Genomic DNA, 16,935 nt, shown 5'->3' with positions numbered 1-16,935 from the left:
TTACAATATGACTGAAGCCAGCACCAACAAGTATATGGATAATCTGTTTGTTTATGTGAACAATTGTTGTTCCTGTATGTTGTATTTGCTGGGCTTTGTTTGCCATTATCAAAACAGCCCTACACAGGAAAGTGGTGAAGAGAGTGGGGATAATATGCAGCAAAATGCTATGGGCTACTGGAGTTAGGACTCAACATTAATACATCAGCAGCCCTATCCACTAGGTGAGCAAGGTTGCCCATTTTTTACATAGTAATATCAATGATTCATCAAAAATCAACTACTGTTTTGAAAGATTAATGTCATGTCTGAAGTCACGGTTGGTTAAAGGTTATTGAGCTTCAACACATTTAAGGAAAACGTGGTCCTGTCCTATCATCTTGGTGATAAGGTTATCAGAGTCAAACCGTATGGCTGTAAACAGTGAGGAGCCATGTGTGTGGGAGACGACTGAAACAGACGTCACGATTCCTCAGGAGGATACACTCACTGAGACAGACAGTCCACACCGCAGTCCATGGCTCAGAGAGTCGGAGTAGCTGCCTATCGTAGGTGGTCTGCTTCAGCGGGAGGTGTGTGTGGTGGGAGAGTGGGATGACATATGCGCGGTGGTTTAATGATAAAAGTCTGTGTGTGTGTGAGAAGAGAGAGAGAGAGATAGAGGAGAGAGAGAGAGAAAGAGAGAGAGAGAGAGAGAGAGAGAGAGAGAGAGAGATGCGGGAGTAGAGTTTGAGGGAGCCTCATACACTGAGAGATAAAATGAATGACTGCTGTTCTCATCATAACAATTGAGCTACTGGTTGGGAGGCCCCCTTTTCTCCCAGAGAAAACCATACGGCTGCCCTGTGCCTTGCCTGTCAACGAAAGGCATTTCTCTCCAGAGAGTGTGTTTTGATTTGGAGAATTCTGACAGAATTCCTTGCCCCTTTTTCCCATATCCATGAATCACGTGACGTGCTTCTCATATGGTGATGTAGCGTTTACGTTATGTTCTACGTTTTTTCTGCACATTTTCACAGAAGGCAGAGCGACATGGTTAGATATTTCATCGAGGGGTTGTTATTTTTTGCGACCAGCCAAAGCAAACTTAGGCTGGTGAAGAATGTAATCATTTATCTAAGACCAGAGGCGACATGCTCAATTTGACCTGAAATAAGGCTCTGTGGTACCCGTAGGAATAGGGAGCTAGGGTGTGTGCATGAGTGCTTATGTATATGTTTCCGTGCGTATTTAGGAGAACAAGGTATGTCAAAGCTACTGTGCTGCTACAACTCGAAGCCAGGCCAGATACTTCATTTGTTTGTACTTCCTCTTGTGTTTACTGCATGTGGAGATAAACATGTTCCAGCATCAGCCTTATGTAATTTGTGGCAAGCTCACCGGTGCCTTCAAAATGTACAGATCATGACTGGTATAGAGTGTCTTACTCAAGTGCCAAGTGCCTACGTCCTTGGAAACGTGTGAAGTGACTCTTCAGCCAACTCACATAACATGAGAGAAACATTTGAGAATAAATGAGGAAACAATATAACCTCACTTTTCTTTCAGAGGCAGTCTCATGGCAATCATGAATTGCTGGGAATTGTATCTGACTTTGGCAGTGTGAAACCTTCCCATCATTCCCTGAAGGGTTTAATGTCCCTATTGCCTCTGGACTGACCTACCAGAGCCCTTAGCTTGGCTATATAATGACTGTCATTAACCTATCAAGATCTGCCGAGGGGTCCTGAATGCCTTTTCCCTCCATTGCTAAAACCAAGATGGCTCCCTTAAATCTTTGCTCCTGTCCTCCAGGGATCAGAGAACACCAAAGTCTACAGTCTAATTGGATTCATTTGTAAAATAGCTGTGGAGATTTGGACATTATCTATCTATGTACCCATGACTGGAATGCAGCTAATTCCCCCCCACTGGACTGTCACCATCTCAGTTAAAATCTGGTCTCTTGATGGCCTGAAGTGCTTTTCTTGTTTTTATTGGATTCTCATGTTCATTAAATAATACATTCTTTTCAGTATATGTGCCTCTCTTTTGTACAGCACAAGCCCTGATCTGAGAAAGGTCCACTTGGGTCAAATGTTGAATTAATGCTTTGCAGAAGTTACTGAATGGAGCTTTGTCTCTCTTAAAAACAAAACACTAAACAAGAGTAAGATGGAGACATCAAAATAAAAGCTCTAAGCCAGTGCATCTCAGTGAGTCTATCAACTTTGCACATTTAACTGCCTTTTAAGATGACGAGTGAAATATAAAGGAATGTTGAGTGTGCTTGTGAAAATTATAAGTCACCATGTCACCATCTCCTGTCACCAGATGTGCTCTCCCTTTGTGACTAATTTGTAGACCTCTGGAGACTCATTGCATCGTGCTGTGTTCTACCAGCTGCATCTGCTTGTGTTTTGTCTGATACAGCTCCGAGTACTTTGTGTTTGTGTGTGTGCATGTGTGTCTTTGTGTGATTGTGTTCTGTTTTACGGATGTTCATCAGATAAAGGCTTTTGAACACCACCACTTTAGCAACATGAGGTTAGCCGCAGAAAGGCAGATGTACAGTCCTGTCAGTCAATGGGATGAATCAACTCTTAGTAAAACTTGACTAAACTGGTACTGAAGCTGATTTGGTCACACCATTTAATGGTTGTGTTGTTTACACCACTAAGTCTAACTTCTTCTCTCTTCATGCATCAAACCCTAATTGTCTTGATGAGGCTTTTATTGCTGCTCATCTTTAAGCTGCCAGGCCAAATTGGAATATCACAGCAAGAAATTGGAGAAAGTGTCTGAATCCATTTTTCTCAATGAATCAATGGGACATTTTTCTCAAGGCTAGTACAGTTGTGTACATTTTACAAATGCTAGTGTATCTTCTTCTGCTGGTGACTTTTTTTTAACCTTTTTGATTATGAGTTGCTTCTTCAACATCAATATGCTAACTTGAGCTCTTCTTGTCTCTGTCCTTCTCTTTTCAGATTGAAAACCTGTTGGAGCAGTTAAAGGATAAGGACAAACAGCTGACTGGGTTGAGGGAAAGGGTCCAAGGCCTCCAAACTGACTCTAGCAACACAGACACAGCCCTCTCCACTCTGGAGGAAGCCCTATCAGAAAAGGTACAGAAAAGAGGGAGGGGTGAAGCGAGGGTACGGATGGCATTGTTGAAAAGGTTGTAAGTTTTAAAAAAAGGCAAACACCTACTGCCGAGAAGACGGACTCAAGGTGAGGGTTGAGGTTGCTATGTTAGAATAGTTGCTGGGTCGATGGTGTGAAGAATTATGCACACTATAAATGAAGAAAACTAAAGCTTGGTTTTAGATGCAGACAATAACAAACACACATAATGAAACCATTTGACCACCACTTGGTCTTGAAGAGTCGGTAAATGTTTACCCATTGAGGCACACTGCTCTTTCTGTAAGCTGGTATCCGGCATACGGCTTAATTAAGTTGCGTGGTTTGTTATGACTCACTGCCATAATTTACTGACACAACCTCCAGATTTATAGGGCTGGGACCACAGGAGATGAGGTCCTCTTAGAAAACAGTAAGGGAGAGAAGGGATGGGGAGGTCTAAGGTGAACATAGACAGAGGATTAGTCTCTGTCTATAACCAAGCCGAACATAGGGAGGCGATGATCTATAGAATAAGAGGAGGATGGAAGTTTTGAAAGGGGGAGGAATGGAGGGATGGAAAAGCCGTATGGCAGAAGAGGCACAGCCCTGATGGAAGAGGTGGCCCCAGAATTAAGGGAGGGAGAGGTCAAGGAATGTAAGGGTGGAGGCTGAGTAAAAAATTAGTAACTTCTGCTAGACATATGAGAAAAGAAGAGAAAGAACAGAGCTAGCAAGAGGAATACAGTGTCAACGGATCAGACTGGGATGGAAATTCAATAACTGATCACAGCCACACACATATAGAAGAAAAGATTAGCAACTGGTACCGTGTGTGAACATAATGAGAGAGAGACAAAGTCTGGAAAGTCTCAATGTAATTTATACATTGCCCGTCCAATGTTAGTAAAATATCATTATAATTGATTTTTGGATTTACTAGCCTACACAGCCTAGGCAAATAGTATAATGAGCACCCATATTTATTGGAAGACACACTGCTGCATAAAAGCTCATAGCTGAACTGCCATGTGAATCAAGGTGAACTGAACAGACTCACTTCACATCCGTGGACGGGTGAGTGTATGATCTGGATGTTGATCGTAAACATGCTGCTTTTGTTGTTTTTCTGGAAACATGAGAGAGCAGCTGGTCTCCATAAAGCCTCACCTCAGCCTCACTATACTAAAGATGAATGGTCTTGCTGGCTACTGTGGTGTCAAATGCGGTACATTTCATCACACAGACTCAGTTACCCAATATAACCCCATTGATTTAGCCATATTCCCAGGTAAATAGCAACTGCGGGAAACTTGAAAGCTAAACGTTTTTTTCTTTTACATAAACCTTTTGCAATGTAGTTAGCTTGGCTTGATTTCAGTGTGACTCGATCTTGCTTAAGTTTGTTGAATGTTTGAAGTTGTTGCTAGCAGACATTTCTTTGGTACTAAAGTCTTAAAAAATGATTGCTTTGGCGCTGCAGGCTAAATAATGGTTCCCATTTACATGTTTGTTTGCACTGCAGGCTAAAAGATGGATGCTGGTTTACATGTTGTTGGCACTTGCTGCTGCTTAAGAGTGTATAGAGTTCCCAGTTAGGACAGATGTGGGTGTCCAGCTATATATCTTGTTTTGCCCGTGGCTGCCACTTTTTTATGTGTGTTCCCATGTGCACATAGTCTATTTGTGCATGTTTATGCCTATACATGTCTGTGTGTAAAACTAGCATGTGTTACTTGTGTTTACCCAGTCAGATCAACCAAAAACAAACACAAAAGAAAAGGAGGTTAGGGAGGTGGAGTGTTCTGGGGCAGCAAATGGCATTAGCATGAGCTTCATCATCGACACAACGTAAGGTTATGATATCTGCTCTGTATGTCTGCTTGCTAAAGATTGGATGTTACAAGCCACAACTGAGTGAGCCAATCATTGCTAAGCGAACTGAAAACAGCTGATCCCAATTAGCCAATACAAGCGTGACTTCAGTGCTCTGCCTGACCTAGTGATATGCTTCATTACTGACATTTTGAAAGGTGGTGTTAATGCTAGGTCAAAGTTCAAACAATTTCCAATCTAATGAAATCAACTCCATGTTTTTTTTTTAGCAATTCTAAATCGGAGGAACATCATTAGCGCTGAGACAGCTTACAGTGGCCCACTCAATAAACATATATGTGTTTTTACACAATGGTAAGTGCTTTGACTGATCATGGGAAAGCAGGTTAAGTGGAGTCAGACAGGAGGGTGCTTGAGTTCCAGCCAGGTATGATCACATATATATGTGCGGGTGTTTGTCAGTAGGCTGTGAACATGTCCTTTGATTTGAAGTCTGTATTTTACTTGATCTACACTGAATTAGCATCCATTGAATCAACAAGGAAAAATGCTTTGTGTTCTCAGAAAGCAGTCTTTTAATAGACAAGATCTTGGCTGATGTGTTTTTCATTTAGTACATAGATGTTTTCACTTAAAATGATCTTTTATCACTTAAATTTGTTTTTGTTGCCGACAGACTTTGAAATGAATAGCATAATGGCATTATAAACTGCAAATCCCTTTTCTGCCTTGGCCCATCTGTTTACCCAGAAACCACTTCTGATGCAGCCTACATATAATTCAGCTGTGATGAGGAGAACATTGGCGAGCTTTTCAGACTTTGTGGTCAACACAGGGTGTGTGTAATGTGTTTACAAGAGTGAGTGTGTGTGTTGCTAATCACACTCCCTGTCACAAACCTGCTCTTGGAGCCAGTCGCCAGCCACAGTACTGTGGTTCTAATTAACAGACGAGGGCATTGTGCCCATCGAGCCCTGCTCTTTGGTGCTTTTATGTACAGTATGTGTGTATGTGTGTGTTTGTTTGTGTGTGTGTCCCTGTCTGTGATGTTATGTGTGTGTGTTTGTGTTTTGTTTATGTATAGTATGCTCCATACTTAAGCCTTATAAAGGCAGATTTAATTATCACATTTTCCCTGAACTCCATCCTAGAGATATTTCAAAATGTGGGGAAAACACCCAGGCCCTATTAGCCATGTGGTCTCTCTCCCTCTGTTCGTTCTCTCTCACCCTCTCATCTATAGCTCACTATGCAGTGCATTACTGTGCCAGGACTAGTTAGTGGGTGTATTTGTCCAATTACCCCGAAGTTTAAAGCTGCCAATCATGCGGCGATGCCACATCGTAAAGCGTCATTGCTGAGCTGTGCTCTATGCCTAAATAAACACCTGAGTAAACACCTTGATAATCACTTCAGTCCACACCTAAACACACACACACACATACACCTTAACACGACCTACTACACACACCTTGCATGCTTCGCCACCCATGGTGTGGACCTGGTCTCAGGCCAATGGCCAAATCCTTAGTCCTCTTGCTGTCCAGTGTGATTAAAGAAAAGAGAAAATGATGATGTAAACACTCCAGCTTGGTTTAATAGCAGGTGATGAGAAGCCGTTAGGATGTGATCTACTGTTCTGTCCAACCTGTTTTCAATAAATCTATCTCTGTCCCTCAACCCTTCTCCTACTTCCTCCATCTTTCTGTGTTCTACTTTGCTCTGATCTTCTCTTGTCCCTGCTATTATTTATGGCCCTATTATTTATGACAGGCCTTTATGAGTTTGTCTGTGGCCTGATTTTGCAAGACATGCTGGCAAGCCTAAGCAGACAGAGACTGGTTCCGATTTTTTTATAATGATAGGAAAATAAAACGGTAATCACACAGGGCTGAAAATCTTTTACACACTGGGAGCAAAACCCACAGTTTTTAAATGTGAACAACCATTTATGCAGATAATACCTATTGTCCCTACTACTGTATACTCCTACTCCCATCTCTTATCAAACCTCTCTTATCTGTTGTTCTTTTACTAACTCAGGAGCGTGTGATTGAGAATCTGCGCGATCAGAAGGAGCGGGAAGACAGGGTTCGCATGGAGGAGCTGGAACTGATGAGGAAGGAGAACCAGCTATTAAAGGACAAACTTTCAGTACTGCAGCCCCTGAAACTGACTCAGAGTCAGCCTGCCATCCCCGTCCTGTCCACAAACCAGAGGCCTGATGAAGAGGTCAGTATGGATTGTTTTGATCAAGGTAATAGAATGTGATGTTTTGTAAATAGAAAAAGGTGCGTGACATGCATTGTTGGTAGTTCAGGTAAATATGTGTTGGCTATTTAAAATTTAAAATATCCAAAACAAACCCTGTGGTTCAAACTTTGCGTGTGGATACAGTATGAGCACTGTACACAGGATTGGTAGTCTGGTATGTGTGTGGACTGCAGACAAACGGCAATCAATATTTCATCGGCATCCACATCATAACAGAATTGCACATGCTTCCACACTTGTGTCAGTCTCGTAAATGAGCTAATCAGACCTCATAAAACAAACACATTTCTCGAAATATTTTACTTTTGAAATCTCAAAAGGAACATCAATACACTTTATAATTATATTTTATTGTACATAAAGAATGAAAAGAATTAACTTTACAACCACTCTGCATTGGTGTAATACCCTGCTTGCACCCTGTATTTACACTGCGTACATCTACTGTAATAGTCATTCCACTCTCTTACCTCCCTGTGCGCATCCACAATATTGTTAGCAACTCTCTAGCAAAGGGCCTGCCTGCACTTTGTCCCACAGGATAAAGGGATGAATTAAGGGAGAGTGATTTATGGACGTAAAAGATCCCTCTATCCCTGTTCAGGTGCCAAGTCAAAGCCTGGCTGTCTTTTTTCTCCCTCTTTTTCCTCTCCAAGGCCTACAAGCCAGGACAGAATCTCGCCCTGCCAGAATTTATGAGAATGTTTTTTTTATTCTCATAAAAAGCATACACACATTTAATTCCTGTGAAATGATATCTTGTTGAATGTTGACGAGGCACCACATGAAAGCAAAGCATCTCAGTAACTCTTTGCAGCCAGCAGATTCACACTCTGACAGAAGTGTTGCCATAATTGGAATATGTTGTGTACTCGACAGCAATCAGACTTGTTATGTAAACTTGAAGATTATTCAGAAACACAGATGTTTGTGTGTATATATTTGTTAGTATGTGTGTGTGAGTGTTTCTTTCTGTGTGCCTGTGCGTGCATGCCTGCCAGCACAGACTAAACTGGTGAATGCATGTTTGTGCGGATATATGAGTGTCTGCATGTGTTTAAGTTGTAGCAAAGTCTAACCGAGTCATTTAAATTGCCATCATCATAAAAAAATAATAATGTGCCTTCCCTAAAAGAAACAGTTGTCAGTAAAACCCTAATGTCTGATGAATGCGAACTGCTTTTTGTTGGTCTGTGTGTGTGTGTGTGTGTGTGTGTGTGTGTGTGTATGTGTGTGTGTGTGTGGTGTGTGTGTGTGTGTGTGTGTGTGTGTGTGTGTGTGTGTGTGTGTGTGTGTGTGTGTGTGTGTGTGTGTGTGTGTGTGTGTGTGTGTGTGTGTGTGTGTGTGTGTGTGTGTGTGTGTATGTGTGTGTGTGCGTGTGTCCTTCCTAACAATGTCACAGTACAGGATTAGTCATTGGTAAAACATATTTAGTTTGCCTATTTCAAAGAAGACTGTCTCTGTAATTGTTCTTAATGCAATTTATAATTATTTGAAAATACTGAAAAACACCTTGAAAAAGGTCTTTGTGTTACAAATGTTTATTTTTATTGAGGTTGTATACAGTATGTAATTTATTTTACAATTAAGGCACACAATATTTGTGTTTGCTTGAGATTTTTCCCTATACAACTTTTGGTAGGATATCTCCAGACTGGCACCCAATAAAATAAAAACAAAAGCTAATAGTTGGACACAAAAGCCGTCACAAAGTGTGTTTGATCCTATTGTAGTGCAGTGGAGTGTGACAGGTTGTGAGGGCTGTAATACTCAGTAGGCCAGAGGTGAACTGACATGGTGCCTGAGATTAGATTCTGATCAAACTGACTCTCCACACACACATACTGTATACGTTCACACGCGCCATTTGCTTTAGCAGGGCTCCAGAGTGTTACCAAACGTCTGTCAAGTGCGACTAAACATTTTCATAGGTAGCACCAGTGCGCCTGACATTTATCAGGTCTCTCTCTGTGTGTGTGTGTGTGTGTGTGTGTGTGTGTGTGTGTGTGTGTGTGTGTGTGTGTGTGTGTGTGTGTGTGTGTGTGTGTGTGTGTGTGTGTGTGTGTGTGTGTGTGTGTGTGTGTGTGTGTGTGTGTGTGTGTGTGTGTGTGTGTGTGTGTGTGTGTGTGTGTGTGTGTGTGTGTGTGTGTGTGTGCGCGCGCGTGCGTGCGTGCGTACGAAACCGCACCCTGTGCACCTCAAGCAACCTCACAAGCTTAAAACATACCGGTAATTTAAAATGTATACAACTGTTGATTGTTTCTACATCAGAGAAAATCCTTTGGTGCCCTTTACACCTGTCCCTGGCACTGAAAGGCCCAGTCTGTCTCCCCTGTCGCCAGTAAGATGCCTAATCCTCACCAGAGCCGCCAGATTCAGAGGGGGCAGCAAAAAGGGTGTGTGACACTGTAGATGTAATACCAATAGAAAACTTCACTGCTAATTTTTTCCTTTTTCTTTAAAACAGCCTGTTCAAAACAAGAATGTTGCTCAGCTTTCAATCATGGAGTACAAAAAACGGGGCATCAAAAGTCAATAATAGTTTTGTCTCCAATCGTTTGCTTGAAATGGGCAGACATTTGTTGGTGGAAAACAAAATGATGTTATTGTACTACTTAAAAAAAATATTTCTGCTATAAAGACTCATCCAGTGTTGACCTAAAAGTAGACAGCAAATTATGTTTGGTCTTAATTAGCTAAATTAAAAAAATCCTAAGAAAATGTGTTCAAACCCTCAATCCCTTTTGTTAATGCAACTTAAATATTGCTGTGACACTCCACAAAATATTAATCTGAATAATACATTTTATTTTGCAAACCAGCTTCTTATAGTAAATGCTTTAAAGCTTCTAAAACAACTCTAAAGTTGTATTAGCAATAGCCTCAATTGACGATAATCTCATATTTCTGAAATTCATACGAACATTGAGGGATAAGCTTTTTGCCTGACGGCCATTTACCTCATGCAGATATGCTGTGGCCCACACACTGTATCTGCAGATGTTTGTATCGCTGACTCAGTCGAGCTATTAGTGGATCTTTTTATCTTGACCTCAGAGCTTTGTTGACTTCACTGCCTCCTCATCCACTTCCCATAAAACAGTATTTGTTGATTCCGAAGTTAATAAAGGACTTCTGAAACTAAACACTAGTTCTTCAAAGAGAAAATTGTAAAGCACCTAAGGGAAGGCTGTGACCTTTTCAGAGAGGGTTGGCGTAAATCAGCAAGGAGGCACCACACCTCAACTCACTTTTGTCCTATTCAAAAAACTATTTTTCCAACCAGGCAAATGTCTTATCCTTATGATACATACATGACACTTTTTCCTATTCCTTTTTTTATTGGGAGAAAATATGAAGATTCGATTTATCAGACATTGATTGTTTGCACTGACTTATCTTAATGAGATAGAACCCTGTCATATCTAAGATATATTATATACTCGAGACAGTTATTACCCTCAGGAGTAAAAAAGATAGGTGCTAGGTATCCTGTGACCCAGTTTAGATCCATGGTGGCCACACATATTTAACTTATTTGTAATATTTACAGTTCAGAGACATTTCCAGGAATGATAATAATAATTTCAGTGACCAAATATGTAATCGTATCTTTACTGGCCTTCCCCCTCCTGTCATAATATCACTAATTCCTGTTGGACCAGCCGTCTTTTAGCCCCTGCTTTTCCCCTCTCTGTACTTTCCAACGTAAGAACATAAACTCTGGTCTACTTAGCCTTAATGCATTTTGTGTAAGCTCAGATTGGGTTTGATGTGTGTGTGAGGCTAGGTGCAGAGGTAATGGGGGTGAGGAGGAGTTAAAACAATGACTCTGCTTTCCTTCCTGAGGACCAACTTTTACCCCTTTTTCACTTGTTTTCAATCTCTAGTTCACTGTTTTTAATATCCAGTAAAGGCATTTGTCTGTATACACAGGCAGTACAGTGACAAGCTTATGGGGCTTTTTAGGTCACATGTGGCACATATATTGTAGACAGTCAGTCAAACTCATATATATACCCGGGGCAGGACTAAAATAAAACAAAAGTCATAGACATTATACAGTAAGTGTGTGTTTTAAATAAATGGTTTAAACGGTTTATTGCTGAGCTACCTGACTGTATCTAAAAAACATGTGCCCATGGCTGTATCTCCCATATACAGAGGCCCATGTATACAATTGGTTCATCTAGTTTTTTTTTTAAATGGTAAAGAATTGGCTAACGGTAATAGTTGACAGTCATTCTTTGTTTTTTTTTAATAACAGACTCAAGCATAGCTACATGTACAGCCCCAGACCTATGTAGACCTGACAATAAATTGCTGTGTGTGTTTGTGCGCTCTCACTTGATGATGTTTAAACGAGTGGCCTCAGCTGTTTCAACAAGTTAACCAATCTTCACAAACACAGTAGACAGAGAGTAAAGACCAAGCGAAACAGAGACAAGTAGAGAGAAAGATAATTCTAGGGTACAAACTTCCTCTGGGATATTTTTCTCAGAGAAGAAAGAATTCATCAGTGTTTCTCTATTTTTTCAACATTTTACTTTTGGAGAGGTTTGGTGGTCTCATAAAATCGCAGCCATACAGAGAGAGACAGTAATTTTATAATGATAATGACTGAACTCCAAACTCTACTGACAGACGCCCCAGGGAGGCAACTGATAGACACAAACCACACAAAATCAGTCAGCAGAGGAGAAGGGGGGGGGGTGATGAAATGATGAAATGATGATAGCAGATGAAGGCACAGACTGGTTCTGCTTCAGATAGACGGTGACCCTGACCACATCTTCAGGACCTAACTGACCTTGTATACAGTTACAGTCAGTCTCCAATCTTCAGTCTTAGAAAATGTAAAATGGTATATTGTACCTGGTTCTTAAACTCTGTTTTTACTTTGCCTTCTAGGCAACAGCCAAAGTAGATGGACCCCCAGCACGAAGCCCCACAGTAAGTTGTGTTACTGTATTTAATGCTTCTTGGTTGTTGGTGCTCGTGTGAGGCCATTTTAGGACATCTCAGATGCTCTGCTCTCTGTTGCCAGACTAACTTTTATCTGTCTGAGCTGTATTTTGTCACGCTTAGCTCAACATCCATCAGTCATATCTTTCCTTCATTTTAAACCGTTCCCTTTCATTCTTAACTCTGCTTGGTCATACTTCAGCTGCACCACAGCCTCACTTGTAGTTTATTAACTTCCTGTGTCCTTTGTTACGCTCAGCTTTTATCCCCTAGAGTTGGCCTTTCACCTGAAACAGGATAGCATGCTAATACTTACAGTTAACAAAGTAGCATATTGAGGTATTAGCATAATATTTTCCATAATTCTATCATACCATAATACAAGTAACATTTGAGGTTTTTCACTTAGAAATATATTGTTTTTTAAGGTGCAGCTTCATGATTGTGTTGTACATTCTATTGACTAACTAACTTAGTTAATTCATATTTTGCAATGCTGAAATTATCCAAAATAAATCTGTAGGTGGTTTATAAAGAGTACAGAAGAAGAGTGTGTTATTTGCTGACAAAGACCAGCTAAGGCTAATGCGTGTTGAAGTATATGACAAAGTTTAAACAAAATAATCTTTAAAAAGAGCAGCCCTTGAAAAGCCTTGTATGAGATGGCCTAAATAATCCATGCAGGATATTACTTTCTCTCATGTATCCTCTTCTTCCCCCCAAGACCCAAAACATAGAAGAAGCAGTCCGGAAGTGTCCAGACATCACAGACCGTCTGAGGCTTCTGGAGCAGGAAGTGGCTCGCAATAAAGAGGATTCTGGGAAATCACAAGTGGAGGTTGAGAGGCTAATGATGGCTCTGAGGGATGCTGAAATGGACAAATTGCTCAAGGAGAAGAAAATTGCTGACCTTGAGAGGTGAGGGTCCAAACTTCAATCATATATATCCATAACAACACACCATGTGGGTGTCCTCAGAGAGCAGTGTCCTTCCAAGTGACCGGATCTTTCTCAGATCTCAAATCTTTCCTAAGTGGTGTATAAAAGAGTAATCCATGAGACATAAACTGTCTAGATTGTGTCCTCCCTGCACTTGAAACCACTTCCACGCTGTCATGCCTTTTGCCTGATGTAATCACACTAGAAACTAGAAATGCACATTGTGACCTATGCACGTGAGGTTTTTAATCACTTGGTTTCATTTCTTATCATTTGTTTCATGTATCTGCAGACCTGGGTAAGTATTTCTTAATATCACCAACACTGTCAGTAGCCATCACTTTTGACATCATGGAATGACATTTTAGGTTATTATAAATTGAGGAATTTTGGCTCAAATCTAATTCCCAGGGAGAATTGACTATCCCATTGGGACAGTAAATGGATAATGCATTTACAGCAAAAAATCGCAGTCCTTATTCCTGTCACCGCAATAACACAATGAGAGACTTTATATGTTTCCTGTCTTATGTCACTGGAGACTTATAGCCTCTCTATTGTGTTGAATTCCGCTAAGCTTCTTCCCATTTCATTGCTATCATGTGTGTTTTCCTTCATGTCATTCCGTGTTTTCACATACGTGGCTGTAAACCCAACAGGTAAGTGGTTTTGGGTATGTCTTTGCATTACTGTAAAGGCATTCAGCGTGTGTCTGTGTGTGTGCATGTCTGTGTGTTTGTGTGCCTGCCTGTGTATGTGTGTGTTTGTGTTTGTGTATTTGAGTTTGCCAGGAAGGCAGACAGCAGCATGCCAGTGGGAGGTGGTGTATCCAGCCCAGACACTGGCTGTTTATACTACTCTGTTTATTACTGGCACAGTACTACTCAATTATCATCTGATTTATGGATTGGCATGTTTTATATATATGCCCAAATGAGAGGTTGTTTAGTGCCAACACAAAGGTACTGCAAGTTGGTGTCTGTGTGTGTATTCACTTCATGTGTGCATGTGCAAAAAAGTAGGGTACAATTATGTTTTCGTGTGTCTTGTTTCCGTACAAAGTGGATCTTAACTTGAAGCTGTTTGTGTGCTTGTTGGCATGTGTGTAGATTGACAGTGGGAGCTTTCTCTATTGGTCAATCGCCAACTGCACAAAAGAAACCATGAATGTGAAAGAAGTATGTGCAAAAACATTTGATTTCAACACTAACTGGCCCCATAAGGTTCAATATAATTCTGAATGGCTTTTAATGCATCTGGTTAGGCTGTATGTACTGAATCCAACATAGTTTCCTGCCTCATTCATTACCCGTTTTACAGACTGCACTCTGGCAGGGATACCGTGTGCTGACTCAAACTGTGTGGGAACGCATGGGTATTAAATATAACAGGGATACAGTAGCTCCCGTAGACTTTGTTCACACAGTTTACTCTCTGTTTCAATGTGTTTGTGCATGCGTCATAACAACCTCTACATGTCTGCTACTCACATGCACCTGTAACCAGAGTGTGCGCATGCACATGTGTGTGCTCACTGTAAGTTAGTTCCTGTGTGCAGTGTTTGGTGTCCGGAGGCTGAAGAGTTCACCTCAATTTGTCTATCGTATCGGGGTGCTGTTTCATGTCAGACAGTCACTTCTATTTGTCTGACCCCTCCCTGTTGGTCAGCATGTAGGGGTCAGAGGTCAAATACATGTCAGCTGCAGGTTATCAGAGGAGGATCCACTGCAGTTAAACACTGCTGCTGTAATGTAAATAAAATACATTTGCTTTTGCATTTCAACCTTTACTTGACAGAGGACAGTGTAGAAATGGGGAGGGAGGGGAGAGGTGGGAGTTCTATGACATGCAACGAAGGCAGAACCCAAGAAATGGCTGTTTTATGAACACTCACTTCATTTTCACTTTCTGTAAGTTAAATGCCATCTGTAGAATACAGTGGAGCATCCACTTATTATAGTTATAATATTTTTATTTTATCACTGGAAATTCAGATTAAACAAATACATTTGACACAAACACAGACACAATAAATGGTGCTTGTGTGTTTCTGTGCACATGTTGCTACGTGACAGCATGGGTGGACAGTTGTGTCTGTGTGCTGATTGGACTTCTGTGTAAGACAGTGCAAGACGTGTCTGGGCAGAGGATGGATGTCTTTTTAATCAGACTGTTTCTGTTGGAACTCGGTCAGATGGCCTATTAACCACTATCTGAATGGAGAGAGAGAAGAACAGATGAGGAAATATACACTTTCTCATCCAGTTGGCAGTGATGCAGAGAGAGTCAAAGATGAATGTAGTCAGCAGGTCATTGTAATAAATACCTTCCAGCACAAGGGAGGCTCACTCGCAGCTCTTTCATTGCCTAGAGCTCCTCGTGATCTACTGTAAGTCTTCAGTGATAACATCAGGTAGTTTATTGTTAGTGTTTTATTTACTGCTTTGTGTGTAGGTGCAAATCCTAGCTAATCTGCCTAAGTGATCAGAGACACTGAACAGGCTTTGAGGAAAGCATCTGTATCAGCTGTTAACACTAATGCAAGTAGTTGGATTTGTTAAGTAGAGCCCTGAAAGCCGTGGTGGTTACAGAGCTCTTGGAGCAGTCTGTGCACATATGGTAGACTAAAATGAAAAAGTATCTTAGTATGACACATTAGGAGTGAATCATTCTGATCATTTCCCTATGAATTTAATCAAGTAGTACTTTCATCAGCCATAAGTGTGTTATTATGAGTTTGGTGCTTTGAAGAATCTCCAGTTTGTGACAAAGGTTGTTCAAACATGGAAACAAAAAAAGAAAATGTATGTTTTGGGTGAATTTAAAGCCTTTTTGTATTTTCCTTTTCTTTCCCTTACGGCTATAAATTGTAAACCAGTGGATTTATTTTGTATATTTCTTAATGCTGTTACAGTCCTATAGTTTTCACGATCCTGTGGAAATGTGGGAGCTAGATTTCGAGAAATAAATCAGCCTCCCAGTTTCACCATGTCACAGCTATTGAAGTGGTAAGCACTCTGGTATGTAAGGGAGGGTTTCAGGAAAAAGGAGGTTTGTGTATATGTGAACTTATGTATGTGTGTGAGTGTGCACGTGTGTGTCTAGGCTGACACTGAGGAGCATACATGTTGATGGTAGTGTAGATGGTGAGGGTATGTTGGTTGTTATATAGGAATTGACGGTTAGGACAAATATTAATTTGCTAAAAAACAACAGTTTGCGCAAAAAAAGACACACATGTTATGTTGAGCCTTATTCCTATGCCCATAATCAAAACTGAGTGTATGATTTGCAGCTGTCCATCCAATTTCTAAGTCCATTTTAGCTTTGAAAAATACCTGTCAACTTCCTGATTGACTGTAGAAAATAGAAAAGCTGCACAGGTTTTTCATTCCACACATATCAAATGTAAACACTATCCTCTTACATGTAAGCATTTAGACAAACACGCAGACCAACCACTTCTTCATTTTTTAAACCTCCTTTTGATTTCACCCTGTCATCTACACGCAGACATGATACAAAAGCAAGAGCTAAATGGTATTTATATTGCAATAATATATGCCTAAGCACAATATAGCATCTATTAGTAATAACCAGACTTAGTTAGATCTCTCAGCACTGCATGACAAGCACCTCAGATAAAACCCCAGACTGCCTAATAGTACCTTGTCTCTTTTCCTTCTTTCTTCTTATACTGCACTTTCTTTTTGCACAACCGAGAAAATGCATTTATTTCTGATCATATCTTGCCCTTATTCCATATATTGTGCAAACCTTGAAATCAGAGGATTTTATTTCACTCTACTGTTTATT

At 40.7% G+C, this 16,935-nt stretch overlaps 1 protein-coding gene across 8 annotated transcripts in view; it reads left to right on the top strand.

Annotated features, from left to right (window-relative positions):
- LOC117540713 (ERC protein 2-like) overlaps positions 1-16,935 on the top strand; it is a 113,610-nt gene that overhangs the window by 51,338 nt on the left and 45,337 nt on the right. For 7 of the 8 annotated variants that reach the window (XM_034207505.1, XM_034207504.1, XM_034207503.1 and 4 more), the window contains 5 exons: positions 2,970-3,107; positions 6,985-7,173; positions 12,127-12,168; positions 12,905-13,098; positions 13,412-13,417. In XM_034207505.1, the coding sequence (XP_034063396.1) occupies positions 2,970-3,107; positions 6,985-7,173; positions 12,127-12,168; positions 12,905-13,098; positions 13,412-13,417 (569 nt within the window). Of the gene's footprint in view, positions 1-2,969; positions 3,108-6,984; positions 7,174-12,126; positions 12,169-12,904; positions 13,099-13,411; positions 13,418-14,439; positions 14,495-16,935 lie in introns of all 8 variants that reach the window. The other variant, XR_004568201.1, reaches the window with a different exon arrangement.

This window comes from Gymnodraco acuticeps, unplaced genomic scaffold (assembly GCF_902827175.1).
Source record: "Gymnodraco acuticeps unplaced genomic scaffold, fGymAcu1.1, whole genome shotgun sequence".
Classification (NCBI taxonomy): domain Eukaryota; kingdom Metazoa; phylum Chordata; class Actinopteri; order Perciformes; family Bathydraconidae; genus Gymnodraco; species Gymnodraco acuticeps.
Note: the sequence above shows the minus strand (reverse complement) of the source record. Positions and strands in the feature narration are given on the sequence as shown.